This window comes from Zea mays, chromosome 6 (genome assembly GCF_902167145.1).
Source record: "Zea mays cultivar B73 chromosome 6, Zm-B73-REFERENCE-NAM-5.0, whole genome shotgun sequence".
NCBI classification, from domain to species: Eukaryota; Viridiplantae; Streptophyta; class Magnoliopsida; order Poales; family Poaceae; genus Zea; species Zea mays.
In genome coordinates, this window is record NC_050101.1 from 113,602,721 (window position 1) to 113,618,203 (window position 15,483).

General features: G+C 49.9%; 1 protein-coding gene across 1 annotated transcript; it reads right to left on the reverse strand.

Moving 5' to 3' along the window:
* Nucleotides 1–211: 211 nt before the first annotated feature.
* LOC103629798 (F-box/kelch-repeat protein At1g80440-like) lies at nt 212–1,683 on the reverse strand. Its single transcript, NM_001319717.2, has one exon. The coding sequence runs from the start codon at nt 1,578–1,580 to the stop codon at nt 429–431; it is 1,152 nt and encodes a 383-aa protein (NP_001306646.1). The 5' UTR covers nt 1,581–1,683; the 3' UTR covers nt 212–428.
* Between the last annotated feature and the right edge of the window lie 13,800 nt (nt 1,684–15,483).

The following is a 15,483-nucleotide window of genomic DNA, read 5'->3' on the forward strand; positions in this document are numbered from 1 at the left end:
TGTCCCGCCAAAACAGTTCCATCAAAAGGTTCTAGAAACTGAAACCACTGAGCTAAACTGGGGCCGGGGTCCGCTGTTAGTGCACAGCATTTTCAGCAGCCATTTGCAAGCGCGCCGGTAGCAGCAGTTTCCTGTCCCTAGTCCCCTACATGCAGATCGGATCAAACAAATTGTGATCCAATCCAACGAAGACATCGCTAATTAATTACACTAGCCTGGAAATGTTCTTTAATAAACATCATTCCCGTTCCGCTGCTTTATTTGCTAAGTACATACAACCGTGATGATTTATTTGCTAAGTATATACAACCGTGATGAGTAGCAGACTAGCAGCACTGCAGCAGTGGCACAACAAGTACGGTAGCGTAGTTCCGTCATGTATGCACAGCCACCACGTACGTGTAGGTACACACCCTCCACTTCAGAGTTCAGAGTTCAAGGAAGCAGGAGGCCTGCACGTGCCCGGCGAACTCCGGCGGCGGCGGCGGCGCGCGCGACCAGGACGCAGGTCTCCCGCCCTCCTCGCGGAGCACGTACACGGTCTGGTCCCCGCCGTGGCACCCGGACCCAACGACCACGACGCGGCCGTCAGGGAAGGCGGAGACGGCCGGCGCGGTGAGCGCGTCGTCTGGCACCCGCGCCACGGGGCGCCACGCCGCGGCGCCGTCGCGCGCCACGAGGTGCCCGTCGCGGAGCATGTACATGCGGCCGACGGACCGCGGCGCGGCGCAGCAGGTCCTCGGGCACGCGCCGTCCTCGGGCAGCAGGCGGTCGTGGACGGGCGCCCAGCCCCAGGCGGGCGACGCCGCCGCCGCCGGGTCGAAGGACTCCGCGGAGGCGACGAAGCGGCCCTGCGCCCGCGTCGGGTACCCGCCGACGACGACGAAGCGTCCGGCGACGCAGAGCCCGCGCGGCTCGTCGCGCTCCTCCGCCATGTCCGGGAGCCCCGCCCACGCGTCGGCGCCCGGGTCGTAGGCCAGCGCCGAGCGCAGCGCGTTCTTCTCGGCGTCGTGGCCGCCGGCCACGTACACGGCGCCGCCCACGGCCGCGCAGGCGAAGAAGGACCTGCGCGGGCCGGGCATGGGCGCGCCGCGCCGCCACGCGCCCGACAGGAAGTCGTAGACGAGCACCGCGTCCGTCGGCGCCCACGTCTCCGGGTCCCAGCCGCCGACCACCACCAGCAGCCTCTTCCTCCCCTGCCCGCCGCCGTCCACGGCGGCGGCCACCTGGCAGAACAGAGGCAGGCTCTGGCTTGGCCCAGGCGGGGGCGGCAGCGGCGTCCACCGTCCCTCGGCCGGTTCCAGCAGCACCAGCCGGTACGAGTTGGCCGCCGTCGAGCGCTTGTGCGCGGGGCCGGCGTCGTCGTCGTCATCCGGCGGCGCTGTCGGCTGCGCCTGGACCAGCGCGAGCACCGGGCGCGCCAGCCCCTCCGCCCGGCGCTGGCGGTGGTAGTCCGGCGACTCCACCTCCGACTTCCACTGGCGCGAGATGCGGCGCACCACCGGCAGCTGGTCGAAGCCCACCCGGACGAGGCACTCCCTGGCCACTTCATCCGGCAGCCCAGGGATCAGGTCGCCCATTGCCGACGGTGAATATTGGTTGCCTTGATCAGTTGCGTGTGCCCGTTTCTCTTCTGTGCTCGTGTGTGTCGATGTGCTTGGACCGTGTGTTGTCGATGTGCTTGTGTGAGGCGGGAGCAGAGTGGGCTACTTATATGGAAACAGAGCAGGGTGTGAGTGTGATAGCGGGGGAAGGCTGTGATATTTCTATATGGTTGTGTGTCATTGTGTGGATCCAGTCGCTTCCAGAGCTTTTTTATTTTTTATGGTTCGGCTGAGGGGTGGCATCCTGTGGAGTTCATGGCGGTACTGTGATGATTATGATATGGAGTGGACGTCATCACTTGTTGTCTTGATGCACTGCTCCTTTCCTTGTGTTACTGCCATGGTACAGGTGGGGTTTGAACCATTTTGGTAGAGGTAAGGATGCCACATCAGACATGTGGTACGACATTGACGTGACAGGGGTGAATTACTCATGGGTGTGGTAGATTAGGTGTTACCTTGTTAAACCGCCCATCAAGTTATTTGTTCTTGGATCCTGACAGCACTTCATCTGTCAAACCTTAGAAACTTCCGTGGAACTTGGTCACGTTAACATTAGCTCACACTCGCACTCTCCGCCGTAACCGGCCGCCGCCGCCAGCGCATCGAATCTCCCCGTCCCTTGGCAATCACGACGCAGCGGACCTTGTAGCGGTTTCGCGCCAGGAATCGGAGCTCTTCTAATCTCGGCTGCCTAGGAACGGAGAGCCCGAACCCGAACCGAAAGCATGGCCTGGCCTCCACGCCGCCATGCACGTGTTAACCCCGGTGCCAGGGAGTTAAGCCCGCAGGCCGCAGAGGACAGGTGTTGCAGCGCCATCGGGTTACTGGTGCAGTAGCTCTTGTCTGTGCCACGCGCCCGGTGGTGCGTGCCCGTTTCAATTTATAATTTATTTGACTTTTTACTCTATATTTGTCTAGCTCGTCTTATTCAAAAAAGTTCAAATTATATTTTACTGTAATATTATTTAGCATATAATATACTATATAATATAGGCTTTGGATTTTTATTTTTTCAGAAAAAAATGAATAAGAGCGAGTAGATGGAAATGAACGGATAGGCACAAAAAATTTCTTTAAGACAGCCGGGTCCGGTCCGTGCCAGCACAACCCAGAATTATTATCGCGGTGGAATGGATGCCCGCGGCGTGGCGTGGCGTGGATAGGATCGCCATCGCGAGCCCGCCCCGCCGCCAGTCGTCATGCTCGCTCCGCAGGCAAACGAACATACGCCGCAGTCCTATCATCTCTTTGCTCTGCGCCCCGGCCGGGCCCCGCCGTCTCGCGTCGCGTCACGCATTTGCGGTTTCCGTCCACATCAAGCCCTGCCGTCCGATCCTCCTCCAGCTCCCTGTTTCTGAGCGCAACCGCGGCGCAGGGGGGGAATGGAAAATCTACGCCGTCGCTGTCGAGGGTGGCGTCTTGGCGGTCGTCGGTCGACCAAGTGGGCGGCCCGCGCTATGGGATATTGGGATTCAGCGGCAGCGGCAGCGGCAACGGCAACGGAAGCAGTGGTAGCGGTCTAGCCGTGCCGTGGGCGGCTGGGCGCTGGCCGCGGTTCTGCTTCCGATGCGAGTGCGGAACTGCGGATAGGCAATGAGCATATTTTACCTACGTGTTCATACATAAAAACTTTATAGTGTTCATACATAAAAACTTTATAGAGTAGATTTGAGTGTAAATTTGTACCGGCAGGCACATGTGCTTGTTTGATTTTTCAATCCGACACTGTTTATCTCGTAGGCATGAAAAAATGGTACCATGCCCACAAACCTATATACCCATAATGGTTATACTAACCAGTTGCCCATGCTTTTGCTACGAACCCTAAATATATCATATAAATAGGTATTGAAATATTTATTTAAATATAATTATTGTTTATTTTTAAACATTAATTTACGTGTAGTTTGATGGTTAGCTCCAAATTTCTATAGTAGGGTGTGTGTTCAAATGCATACTTTGTACTATTTTTTATATAATTATTGTTTATTTCTAAACACTAAGATACATGTGGTCTGGTGGTGGCTACGCGGGTGCTCGGGTCCACAGCTCAGTAACTGAGAGCGTGCTAAGCATGGGGCCAACAGAGTATGACGTCGAGGCGTGGGGCGGGCCCAGTGTGTCAAGCACGGGGTGAAGCTGTGATAGCCTTTGTGACGTAAAGAACAAGACGATAGAATGACTAAAAATGTCTTTCAATAGAAATTCTAGGGACTAAATTTTAGTCTATAAAGTTTAGAAGGGAGACTAGAGGAACTAAACATTCTCTTAGTTCCATGTAGGAGTGGATAGAGCAACGACAATAGTTATCGTTTGAGGGCTCTAACTGTCTGTCGGTGTTTCGGACTCGGGGGACCCTCAACCGGACCGACTAGTGAATTTTAGTGCGTGCCCCTGTCCAGATGGGTTGATGCAAGATGGAACACAAGAGAAAAATGAGGTTTATATTATCTTGCACCGGGGTGCTCGTAGTAGGGGTTACAAGCGTTGCGGAAGAGCGAGAACGAGGGAGAGAGAGAAAGAGAGGGTTCAGCCTTGAGGCGAGCTGTCTGAGGCTGCCTCTACCGCGTCTCTCCTACTCTGCCTGCCTCCGCTCGTCTGCGTCGTGCGTCCGTGTGTTCGTACGTGCGTCTCTCTCCCCTCCTCCCTTTCCCCTAGAAGGCCCTGGACATCCCCTTTTATAGATACAAGGAGATGCCCAGCTGTACAATGGGGGTGTAGCTATGAGCTAACGTGGCTGGCAGGGAAGTGCCCTGAGCCCGGTACAGATAATAACGTGGCCGTTGGAGAAGTGCCTTGAGCCCTGTAGATGTACCAACGTGACCGTCGGAGAAGTGCCTTGAGCCCTGTAGAAGCATAGCTGGCGGTGCGGCATGGATCCTGCTGACGTTTCCTTGCTTCCGTAGGGGGTTGAGAGCAACCAACGTCATGGGCGCACGCGGTGAACCATCATTACCTGTTATCGGAGTAACTTAGATAGGACACCTGTCTTGTTCCTTCGTAGCCTGAGGCGGCTAGCTAGGGGTAGGGTAATGATGGATCCCCAGTAGCGTAGTTGATACGAGGCCGAGGTCGGGCGAGGCGGCGACTCCTCCGAGGTCGAGGCTGAGGTCGGGCGAGGCGGAGTCCTTCTCCCGAGGCTGAGGTCGGGCGAGGCGGAGTCCTTCTCCGAGGCCGAGGCTGTGGTCGGGCGAGGCGGAGCTCGCTGTTGTGCCCGAGGCCGAACTCAGGGAAGGCCGCGACTGTTGTTAGTCTTTCCCTGGTGGCTGGCACAGTTGCCGGAGTGGGGTGAACAACATTGTTTTCCTGTCAGAACGGTCAGTAAAGGGGCGAAGTGATTGCGGTCACTTCGACCTTGCCGACCGAGTCACGTGTGTCAGGATAAGGTGCCAGGCGATCCCCGCATTAAATGCACGTGCGATACGGTCGGTTGGTAAGGCGATTCGGACGAGGTCGCTGCATGACAAAGTTCGCCCGAGCTTAGCCTTGGGTGAGACGAGGGTGTGTCTGCTGACCGAGGGGACCCTCGGGCGAGGCGTGAATTCATCCGGGACTACTGTCCTTGCCCGAGGCTGGGCTCGGATGAGGTCGCGTCCCTTGGCGGACGGGGCCTTGACTTGAACCGCGCTTCATCAGTCGTTGATGGTTTGTTCTGAAGACGTTTTCCAGCCGGGTTAAGGAGCATTGGGGGGTACCCCTAATTACGGTACTTGACAGTAGCCTCTGAGCCTTCAAGGGAGTGTAGGTACTCGCTTGGAGGTTCTGTCGGATTTCTGGCAAGGGGACCAGCCTTTGTCGGTTATGCTTTGTTCCGGCGGGTGCGCGCGAGCGCACCCGCCGGGTGTAGCCCCCGAGGCCTCGGAGGAGTGGTTTGACTCCTCTGAGGTCTTAATCCTTTTTTTTGATGCCTCGGTCAGCCTTGTTGTTCCCTCAGGCGGCCTGGCCGCGGCCCGGGTGCACGGTCAGGCTCCGAGTTTTTGAGCTGGTTTATTGACGTGGTCAACAGTTTGGCCGTAGCCTGGCGCGAGAGCAGCCCCCGAGCCTCTGCACGGAGCGAGAGGACGATCAAGGACCGTCTCGACTTTTATCGTACGTCCCTTCGTCGCCTCTTCGCGAGGAGGAAGGGGGGGGAAGCGCCATGTTACCCTCGGAGGGCACCGAACATGGTGTTTCCGGTGAGCTGCTAACGTGCGATTGTAGCATCCCAAAAATTCAAATCCTGAAACTTTCTCAAACTTGCTCTAAATTCAAAATGAATTTCAAATTTCATTTCAAAATGTTGTTTGCGAGTTGATATCAACAAATAAAGTATAGTGGTCTATATTCTCTCTAAAATCCTCCTCAAAATATCCTACAAATATTTCCCCAGAGATCCCCCTCAAATTCTTTCCAGAAATACTACTCAGATATTTCCCCAGTAACCCCCCTTTGATTTCTTTCCAGAAATACTGCCCAAATATTCCACCGATGTATCTCCGGATATTTTCCTCTTGAGAAATACCTTCAGAATCATTTTTCAAGACCCTACAAATATTTTCTTCATAACTTTCCTCATGCTCATACGTATACGTATGCCTCCAGTGTCATACGGTGAGCTCTACAAGCAAATCTCACTTATACAAGACAAATACATGCTAATCTCCCACTAATCCTCTCATCCTCCCACTAATCCTCTCATCCCTCCCCCTAATCCCCCCACCATGGCTATAAATAGAGGGGCAAGGGCCTCCTCTCTTCCCACCCCAAGCCATTTCATGGCAACTCTCTCCCCCCCCACACCCACTCCATTTTCCACACAAGCACACACTAGCACAAGGATCGTTCGATCGTTCTTCGATCGTTCGTCCCCTGTTCTTAGTTTGTTCGTTCGTTCGTCCGATCGTTCGTCCGATCGTTCATGGTTCGTTCGTCCGTTCGTCCGATCGTTCGATCGTTCGTCCGTTCGTTCGTCCAAATAATCTTTTTCCTACCGTTATGCTGCCGAAATTCCGATCGTTCGTTCATTCGATCATTCGATCGTTCATCGTTCGTTCATAGTTCCTATTCATCGTTCATCGTTCGTTCATAGTCCCTATTCATCGTTCTTCCAGATAATCTTTGTCCTGTCGTTATGCTGCCGAAATTCCGATCGTTCGTTCGTTCGATCATTCGATCGTTCATCGTTCGTTCATAGTCCCTATTCATCGTTCATCGTTCGTTCATAGTCCCTATTCATCGTTCTTCCAGATAATCTTTGTCCTGCCGTTATGCTGCCGAAATTCCGATCGTTCGTTCGTACGATCATTCGATCGTTCGTACGTTCGTTCGTCCAAATAATCTTTTCCTGCCGTTATGCTGCCGAAATTCCGATCGTTCGTTCGTCCGATCATTCGATCGTTCGTCCGTTCGTTCATAGTTCCTATTCATCGTTCATCGTTCGTTCATACGAACTATTCACTATCACTATTCACCATTACTATTCATCGTTACTATTCACATACACTATTCATCATCGTTACTATTTATCATTACTATTCATCATCGTTACTATTCATCGATGATATCTATAATTTCTTTTCCATCGCCACTATTCATCGTTACTAATCATCGTTACTATTCATCGGTCATCTAGTCATCCCAAATTTCAACTACTCGTACATCATGTTGTCCAGTCCACCTAAGACCAGCCAGACCCATATTCCAGTCATACGAACTCCGGTGACTGTGATTTTTCTTCCAGTAGGGAACTTCCCATCTGGTCACCCATCCCAGGTTTCTCCAAGTTGAGCACGCTTAACTTTGAGAATCCTTCGAACCAGGCTCCCAAACTCAGATTCCAATAAATCTCGTTTCTAAATTCTTATCAAACTATTCCCTACCCAACCATGTCATCCCTTAAGCATGGTCCATATTCCAGAAAATTCCCAAAATACTCTTGTCCCATATTCTACCTATAACTCTCCTGTTCATACTAAGTCAGACGATTCATTCGTCACTATTCTCACCTACAGTGAACTTCACTGTGCTACACCACATACACCCAGCTATAAATACACCCAGCTACCCTCTCCCTCTCCACACACACTCAACACCCTCAGCCAAGGCAAACACCCCACCCACTCAGTTACTCTGCTCTGCCGGCTACACACATAGTGTCGCTTCGCCTCCAGTCCACCCTCCTGGTAAGCACCTCTGCTCCACCACCAGTAATATCACAACACCACATGACACAGATTCTACTCAAGACTCTACCCATCCATATATCGCTATTCTGACCACTATACTAAATATTTGTTGGTATACTTGCTGGTTTGTATGTTTGCTTGTTCATGTTGCATAGTTATCGGAGCGTTCGTGCCGTCTCGTGGAGGCCAGATCTGCAAGTCTACGCTAGGCGGTGGAGCCAGAAGCCAGTTCCGCGAGCTCCCCTTCCCCCTTCGCCGAATAAGCACGGCAAGCTCACTGGATCCCTTTGATGCATAAATTACCTATGATTTTTCAACCACAACCCTCAGCCTGTTATTTTATGCATGATATGATTTTGAGACAAGTTATTATGGCCACCCAAACCGCTTGCCGCAATCAATCCTTAATATATTTGTTACAAATGAATTGAGAAAAGGTGTGAGTTTTCAAAAGAAAATGCTTTTCAAAATGTGTATGATGAAGGGTTTTCACCCTTATCACCTTGTGAGTGGGATAATCAGGGACTCCCTGGTTTAGGGGAGGGCCTAAGGTGTTGGCTCAGCTGGTTTAGGCGTGAGCAGAAGGATTATCCCCTCATATAAGGACCGGTTTGTCATCTTCACTACCTGTACTCTTTAATAGTACAACCACTCGAGACTGTGTGGGCAGTCACTCAATCTGAACTCATGCGGTCCGACCCCAGGGTTATGAAGGCTGGGGAGCACCGGGAGGATAAGGAGGGGGAAAGTTTTGTCCGGTTTGGACATGGCGGTTGCCTGACTCCTTCCGGATAACCGTTAAGGTTAGGACGTGCGAGGAAAGAAAGAGATTCGGATTCGGATCTCATTGATCATGAGATCGCAGAGCCGGACTAGTGGGTAAAGTGTACACCTCTGCGCAGAGTTTGAAAACCTATTCGAATAGTCTGTGTCCACAGGAATGGACGAGTCTGGTATGGTATGGCAATTAATGTTTTGTTTTCCAAAAAAAGAGATGGTTTTGAGAAAAGTGGTTTTTAAAAAGGTTCGGCGGTTGAGCCGTGAGCTATGGTGGACGGGAAGTCCAGTAGCTGTTTTTGAAAATGAAAACCAGTGGGAAACTACTGAGATACCTGGATGGTTTAGTCCAGGGGATTTTGTTATAATACTGAAAAACTTCCTGCTCCTTTTGGAGAGGATGCGCTTTGCAAAAATACAAAATGTTTTTTCAAAACAACTCTGCATAAAATATTGCTGTTTCTGCAAAATATCTTGAGCTCCACATATTCCATGCATTATATCTGATTTCCCCATTCCGCGGGTGAAGGTGGGCTGCTGAGTACGTTTGTACTCACCCTTGCTTATTTGTTGTTTTTTCAGAAAAAGGAGATCGGATAAGAGTTACGACTGTTCCCAACCTTGCCTGTGGCTGTTGGACCGCTGATTTGCTTCGCTGCGTATATCGGGCTGCTTCAGCCCCACTCTGATGATATGTCCCGAGTTGTGGACCAACTCTTAAAGTTGTTCGCCATCTTTATAGGTTTGTCGTTTAAGCAGATCTGTAATCATCTGATGTGTAAATGTGTTTACTAGCCTCCTGGGACTAGTAATTGTATCACATTTGAGTCCCAGAGGATTGGGACGCTTCAGGTGGTATCGGAGCTGTTAGGTTGGCCGCAGGACGTAACCCTTAGCCTGATCCAAAAGTTTTTGAGTCAAAACTATTTTCTTAAAAAATTCTTGCTCTCATCCCTTCATTTCAAAAATGCTTTCCCCCTTTCCTTCTCTCAGAAGTCAGATGGAGGTTCAGTGCCAAACCAGCTTCTGCCAGAATGAAGATGGTTTCCCCAAGTTGCTGAGAGCATGCACAGTCCGCCTCGGAATCAGGAGCCAGCCAGAGTATGATGGTCGTGAGTTCGTCAAGCATGGCACAGAGAAGTGTGTCGTGACTGTATACATTGGATCCAGTCCACACCATGTGGAATGGAGTGTCACTGCTGCTGGGCACAGATTCAAAGACACCTGCCAAGTCGTCGCTCGCAAGGCATTGAGGACCCTGTGTCAGATCTATGAAGAAGAAGTGGCTGACACCCCGCTCAGATTCTTTCCACCCTTTCAGAGAGACCGTCCGGTTTGGATGGCCAGGATGTGTGCATTGGAAGGTCAGCAGCTGCTTGAGGACGACCCCTCAGTCGTGTACCTCACTGCATACCTGCTCACCCTAGATGCACAGTATGATTTCTTGGCTCGACACCACCGTCAGATGATTGCCCGAGCAGAAGATGCAGAGAAGCTCAACCGTAAGCTCCATGTGGATCTCACCACATCTCAAGCCCTTGCAACTGCATTGGAAAGTCGTGAAGTCACTGCTGTTGAAGCCATGAAGCAAGCCAAGGATGAGCACGTCCAGAAGTTGATGGAGGCCTACTTGGTAACCCATAACCAACGTAGAGCCCTGCGGATCCAAGAGCCCGCTCCATCCAACCCAGTTCAACCCAGGAGAGCTGAAGATCCCCAGATTCTTGAAGGTCACCCGGTCTCTATCAGAGGAGAGAAGAAGGCTTGGGAACTCCCGGAAGGAACCATAGTCTTGGAAGGAATTCCAGTCTCCCCTAAGGCTATGGATAAACAAGAGCACCCTGAATCCTCCCAAGATCCCCCGCCAGAGTTGTTTGAGCCCCTCACCATGAAGAAGATTCTAGCACCATCCCTTGAAGTCAAGGAAGAAGCTGCAAGCACCCCGCCAGCACCGCCGCCCTCTGAGGAGCTACAAGAGTCAGTCCCGCTTGAAGAAAAGTTCGACCTCGTCCTGCCATCTCAGTCGCCGCCGGAAGAAGTCATCAACATCAGCTCCCTGTTGACCCATCCAGGAGATATCTCAGATTGAAGTTGTGCGTCAGCCTTGCCAGAAGAGAAGTTGCCTGGCCTAAAGTTAGTATGCCCAGTCCTTTGCATGCATTGGGTAGTGAAGTTTTTCTTCACTTTGGATAGAGCCCTGCATGTATGAGAGGTAATCGTGTAGTCCCGTGCCTTGAAAAACTCTATTTGTGTGGCCCCCTAGGGCATTTCAAAATGAATTTCGCTTGATGTTTTCTCCCCTTTTGAGTGTATATGTGATGCTTTAACGTTAGTGCTCATAAGTCGCATTTAGCATAGTTCTCAATTCAGGAGCCAAGCAATAGTAGTTATGCTTAGCCCCCGAATCTAAGTAGTTCGTGCTTTGGAAAAACTCTATTCTTCCCTTACTCAAAACATTCGATTTGTTTGTGCTTATCATTTCTAAGCTTGTGTGTTTTCTTTTTTTTAAGAAAGGTTTTCTCTAAAAACATAGATCACAAATTAGATCTAATCCTCACCTTATGCTTCCATTCTCATCTTAACCCATCTCAAGAGAAAAGTGCCTTACCCAAGAAGATACTGGGAAGCTTACCCTTGAAGCCTGGAACAAGCTACAGAAGAAACCAGTCCAGCCGCTCAGTCAAAAGGACCGACCGTGAGAATCAAAGCACTGCCCCTGAGTCAAAGTAAACAGGAAAAGAGGACAGAAGGAGTTATTACCATACAGAGAGGCAAAGATTCTTGGAACCAAAGACCACAAACATCAGGGTCATCGACCCCACCACTCACTCATGCCCCCCCCGCATACGTGCCCCGCCTCCATGTGCACTACCACCGCCCCCACACCCCCTTTGCAGCGCACTACTGCCGCCCACCCCCCTTTTTGCAGTGCACCCACCGCCATTACCGCCAGAAACACCATCCCCCCATCGCACTTGCTGCCTCGTGTCATCTGCTCCGTCACTGCCACTCCGCAACCGAGCACCCCCGCTCGCCTATAAAACCCCCCAACCATCTCCCTCAACTCCCATCTCGCTCAAAGCAAAAGCACACTCCTGATAAATCCCCTCTGCCAAATCGCAAGCAACTCCATTTTTCCACTCCCTCGCCCCTAAGATCACAATGCTTGGTGATTCTTGGGTTGAAGACTGTTGTATATGGTTCAACATCTTCGGTTTCCTCCTCTGTATGATGGTAATACTCATCGATAGACTCCTCCAGTGGGAAGAGCAAAGAGAAAGAAAGAGGCAGTGAAAAGTGAAAAGTGAGAAGAGAAAAGAAGATAGTGAAGAGAAGACAAGAAGAAGGTTCTCCCAGAATCAACCCTGTGTCAGTCATCTCTCCGCAGCCTGGTCAAGCAGCAACAGCAGAAGAAGGCCCCGTAACACCCTTGTTATGAGGTACTTTAAGGAGTTCAAATCCCCAAGATTCAAGAGATCTGCCCTCATTCATTTTAAGTGGGGTAGTGTTCCAGCCAAGTTCCTGCTATGGAGAAAAAGAAGAAGGCCTGTAGCAAGCTTGTGGAGGACCAGATCACCAAAGCATATAAGTTTCTGGATGAGAAGTGGTCACCCAAGTTCCGTTGATGAAGCACTAGAAGAGCAATCAAGGAAGGAATCCATGTGGGAGTTCGCAAGAGAAAGGTTTGTGTGTTGGCATCTATGCTCCTTCAATAAGCAAGCTGCCAAGCAAAAGCTAGAAGCCTGAAGATGATTCTTGAGTAGCCAGAACCAGCGTTTGCAATCAGCAACCAGATGCCCCTCAAAGGCCAGATTTTGTTGAAGTTCCATCTCCTCGAAGAGTCTGCAAAGTGAAGATATGTAGCTGAAGTAAAGCTATACACATAACCCTTCTAAACCGAATCTCGAGGACGAGATTCCTTTTAAGTGGGGTAGATTTGTAGCATCCCAAAAATTCAAATCCTGAAACTTTCTCAAACTTGCTCTAAATTCAAAATGAATTTCAAATTTCATTTCAAAATGTTGTTTGCGAGTTGATATCAACAAATAAAGTATAGTGGTCTATATTCTCTCTAAAATCCTCCTCAAAATATCCTACAAATATTTCCCCAGTGATCCCCCTCAAATTCTTTCCAGAAATACTGCTCAGATATTTCCCCAGTAACCCCCCTTTGATTTCTTTCCAGAAATACTGCCCAAATATTCCACCGATGTATCTCCGGATATTTTCCTCTTGAGAAATACCTTCAGAATCATTTTTCAAGACCCTACAAATATTTTCTTCATAACTTTCCTCATGCTCATACGTATATGTATGCCTCCAGTGTCATACGGTGAGCTCTACAAGCAAATCTCACTTATACAAGACAAATACATGCTAATCTCCCACTAATCCTCTCATCCTCCCACTAATCCTCTCATCCCTCCCCTAATCCCCCCACCATGGCTATAAATAGAGGGGCAAGGGCCTCCTCTCTTCCCACCCCAAGCCATTTCATGGCAACTCTCTCCCCCCCACACACACACCCACTCCATGTTCCACACAAGCACACACTAGCACAAGGATCGTTCGATCGTTCTTCGATCGTTCGTCCCCTGTTCTTAGTTTGTTTGTTCGTTCGTCCGATCGTTCGATCGTTCGTCCGATCGTTCATGGTTCGTTCGTCCGTTCGTCCGATCGTTCGATCGTTCGTCCGTTCGTTCGTCCAAATAATCTTTTTCCTACCGTTATGCTGCCGAAATTCCGATCGTTCGTTCATTCGATCATTCGATCGTTCATCGTTCGTTCATAGTTCCTATTCATCGTTCATCGTTCGTTCATAGTCCCTATTCATCGTTCTTCCAGATAATCTTTGTCCTGCCGTTATGCTGCCGAAATTCCGATCGTTCGTTCGTTCGATCATTCGATCGTTCGATCATTCGATCGTTCATCGTTCGTTCATAGTCCCTATTCATCGTTCATCGTTCGTTCATAGTCCCTATTCATCGTTCTTCCAGATAATCTTTGTCCTGCCGTTATGCTGCCGAAATTCCGATCGTTCGTTCGTACGATCATTCGATCGTTCGTACGTTCGTTCGTCCAAATAATCTTTTCCTGCCGTTATGCTGCCGAAATTCCGATCGTTCGTTCGTCCGATCATTCGATCGTTCGTCCGTTCGTTCATAGTTCCTATTCATCGTTCATCGTTCGTTCATACGAACTATTCACTATCACTATTCACCATTACTATTCACCATCACTATTCATCGTTACTATTCACATACACTATTCATCATCGTTACTATTTATCATTACTATTCGTCATCGTTACTATTCATCGATGATATCTATAATTTCTTTTCCATCGCCACTATTCATCGTTACTAATCATCGTTACTATTCATCGGTCATCTAGTCATCCCAAATTTCAACTACTCGTACATCATGTTGTCCAGTCCACCTAAGACCAGCCAGACCCATATTCCAGTCATACGAACTCCGGTGACTGTGATTTTTCTTCCAGTAGGGAACTTCCCATCTGGTCACCCATCCCAGGTTTCTCCAAGTTGAGCACGCTTAACTTTGAGAATCCTTCGAACCAGGCTCCCAAACTCAGATTCCAATAAATCTCGTTTCTAAATTCTTATCAAACTATTCCCTACCCAACCATGTCATCCCTTAAGCATGGTCCATATTCCAGAAAATTCCCAAAATACTCTTGTCCCATATTCTACCTATAACTCTCCTGTTCATACTAAGTCAGACGATTCATTCGTCACTATTCTCACCTACAGTGAACTTCACTGTGCTACACCACATACACCCAGCTATAAATACACCCAGCTACCCTCTCCCTCTCCACACACACTCAACACCCTCAGCCAAGGCAAACACCCCACCCACTCAGTTACTCTGCTCTGCCGGCTACACACATAGTGTCGCTTCGCCTCCAGTCCACCCTCCTGGTAAGCACCTCTGCTCCACCACCAGTAATATCACAACACCACATGACACAGATTCTACTCAAGACTCTACCCATCCATATATCGCTATTCTGACCACTATACTAAATATTTGTTGGTATACTTGCTGGTTTATATGTTTGCTTGTTCATGTTGCATAGTTATCGGAGCGTTCGTGCCGTCTCGTGGAGGCCAGATCTGCAAGTCTACGCTAGGCGGTGGAGCCAGAAGCCAGTTCCGCGAGCTCCCCTTCCCCCTTCGCCGAATAAGCACGGCAAGCTCACTGGATCCCTTTGATGCATAAATTACCTATGATTTTTCAACCACAACCCTCAGCCTGTTATTTTATGCATGATATGATTTTGAGACAAGTTATTATGGCCACCCAAACCGCTTGCCGCAATCAATCCTTAATATATTTGTTACAAATGAATTGAGAAAAGGTGTGAGTTTTCAAAAGAAAATGCTTTTCAAAATGTGTATGATGAAGGGTTTTCACCCTTATCACCTTGTGAGTGGGATAATCAGGGACTCCCTGGTTTAGGGGAGGGCCTAAGGTGTTGGCTCAGCTGGTTTAGGCGTGAGCAGAAGGATTATCCCCTCATATAAGGACCGGTTTGTCATCTTCACTACCTGTACTCTTTAATAGTACAACCACTCGAGACTGTGTGGGCAGTCACTCAATCTGAACTCATGCGGTCCGACCCTAGGGTTATGAAAGCTGGGGAGCACCGGGAGGATAAGGAGGGGGAAAGTTTTGTCCGGTTTGGACATGGCGGTGGCCTGACTCCTTCCGGATAACCGTTAAGGTTAGGACGTGCGAGGAAAGAAAGAGATTCGGATTCGGATCTCATTGATCATGAGATCGCAGAGCCGGACTAGTGGGTAAAGTGTACACCTCTGCGCAGAGTTTGAAAACCTATTCGAATAGTCTGTGTCCACAGGAATGGACGAGTCTGGTATGGTATGGCAATTAATGTTTTGTTTTCCAAA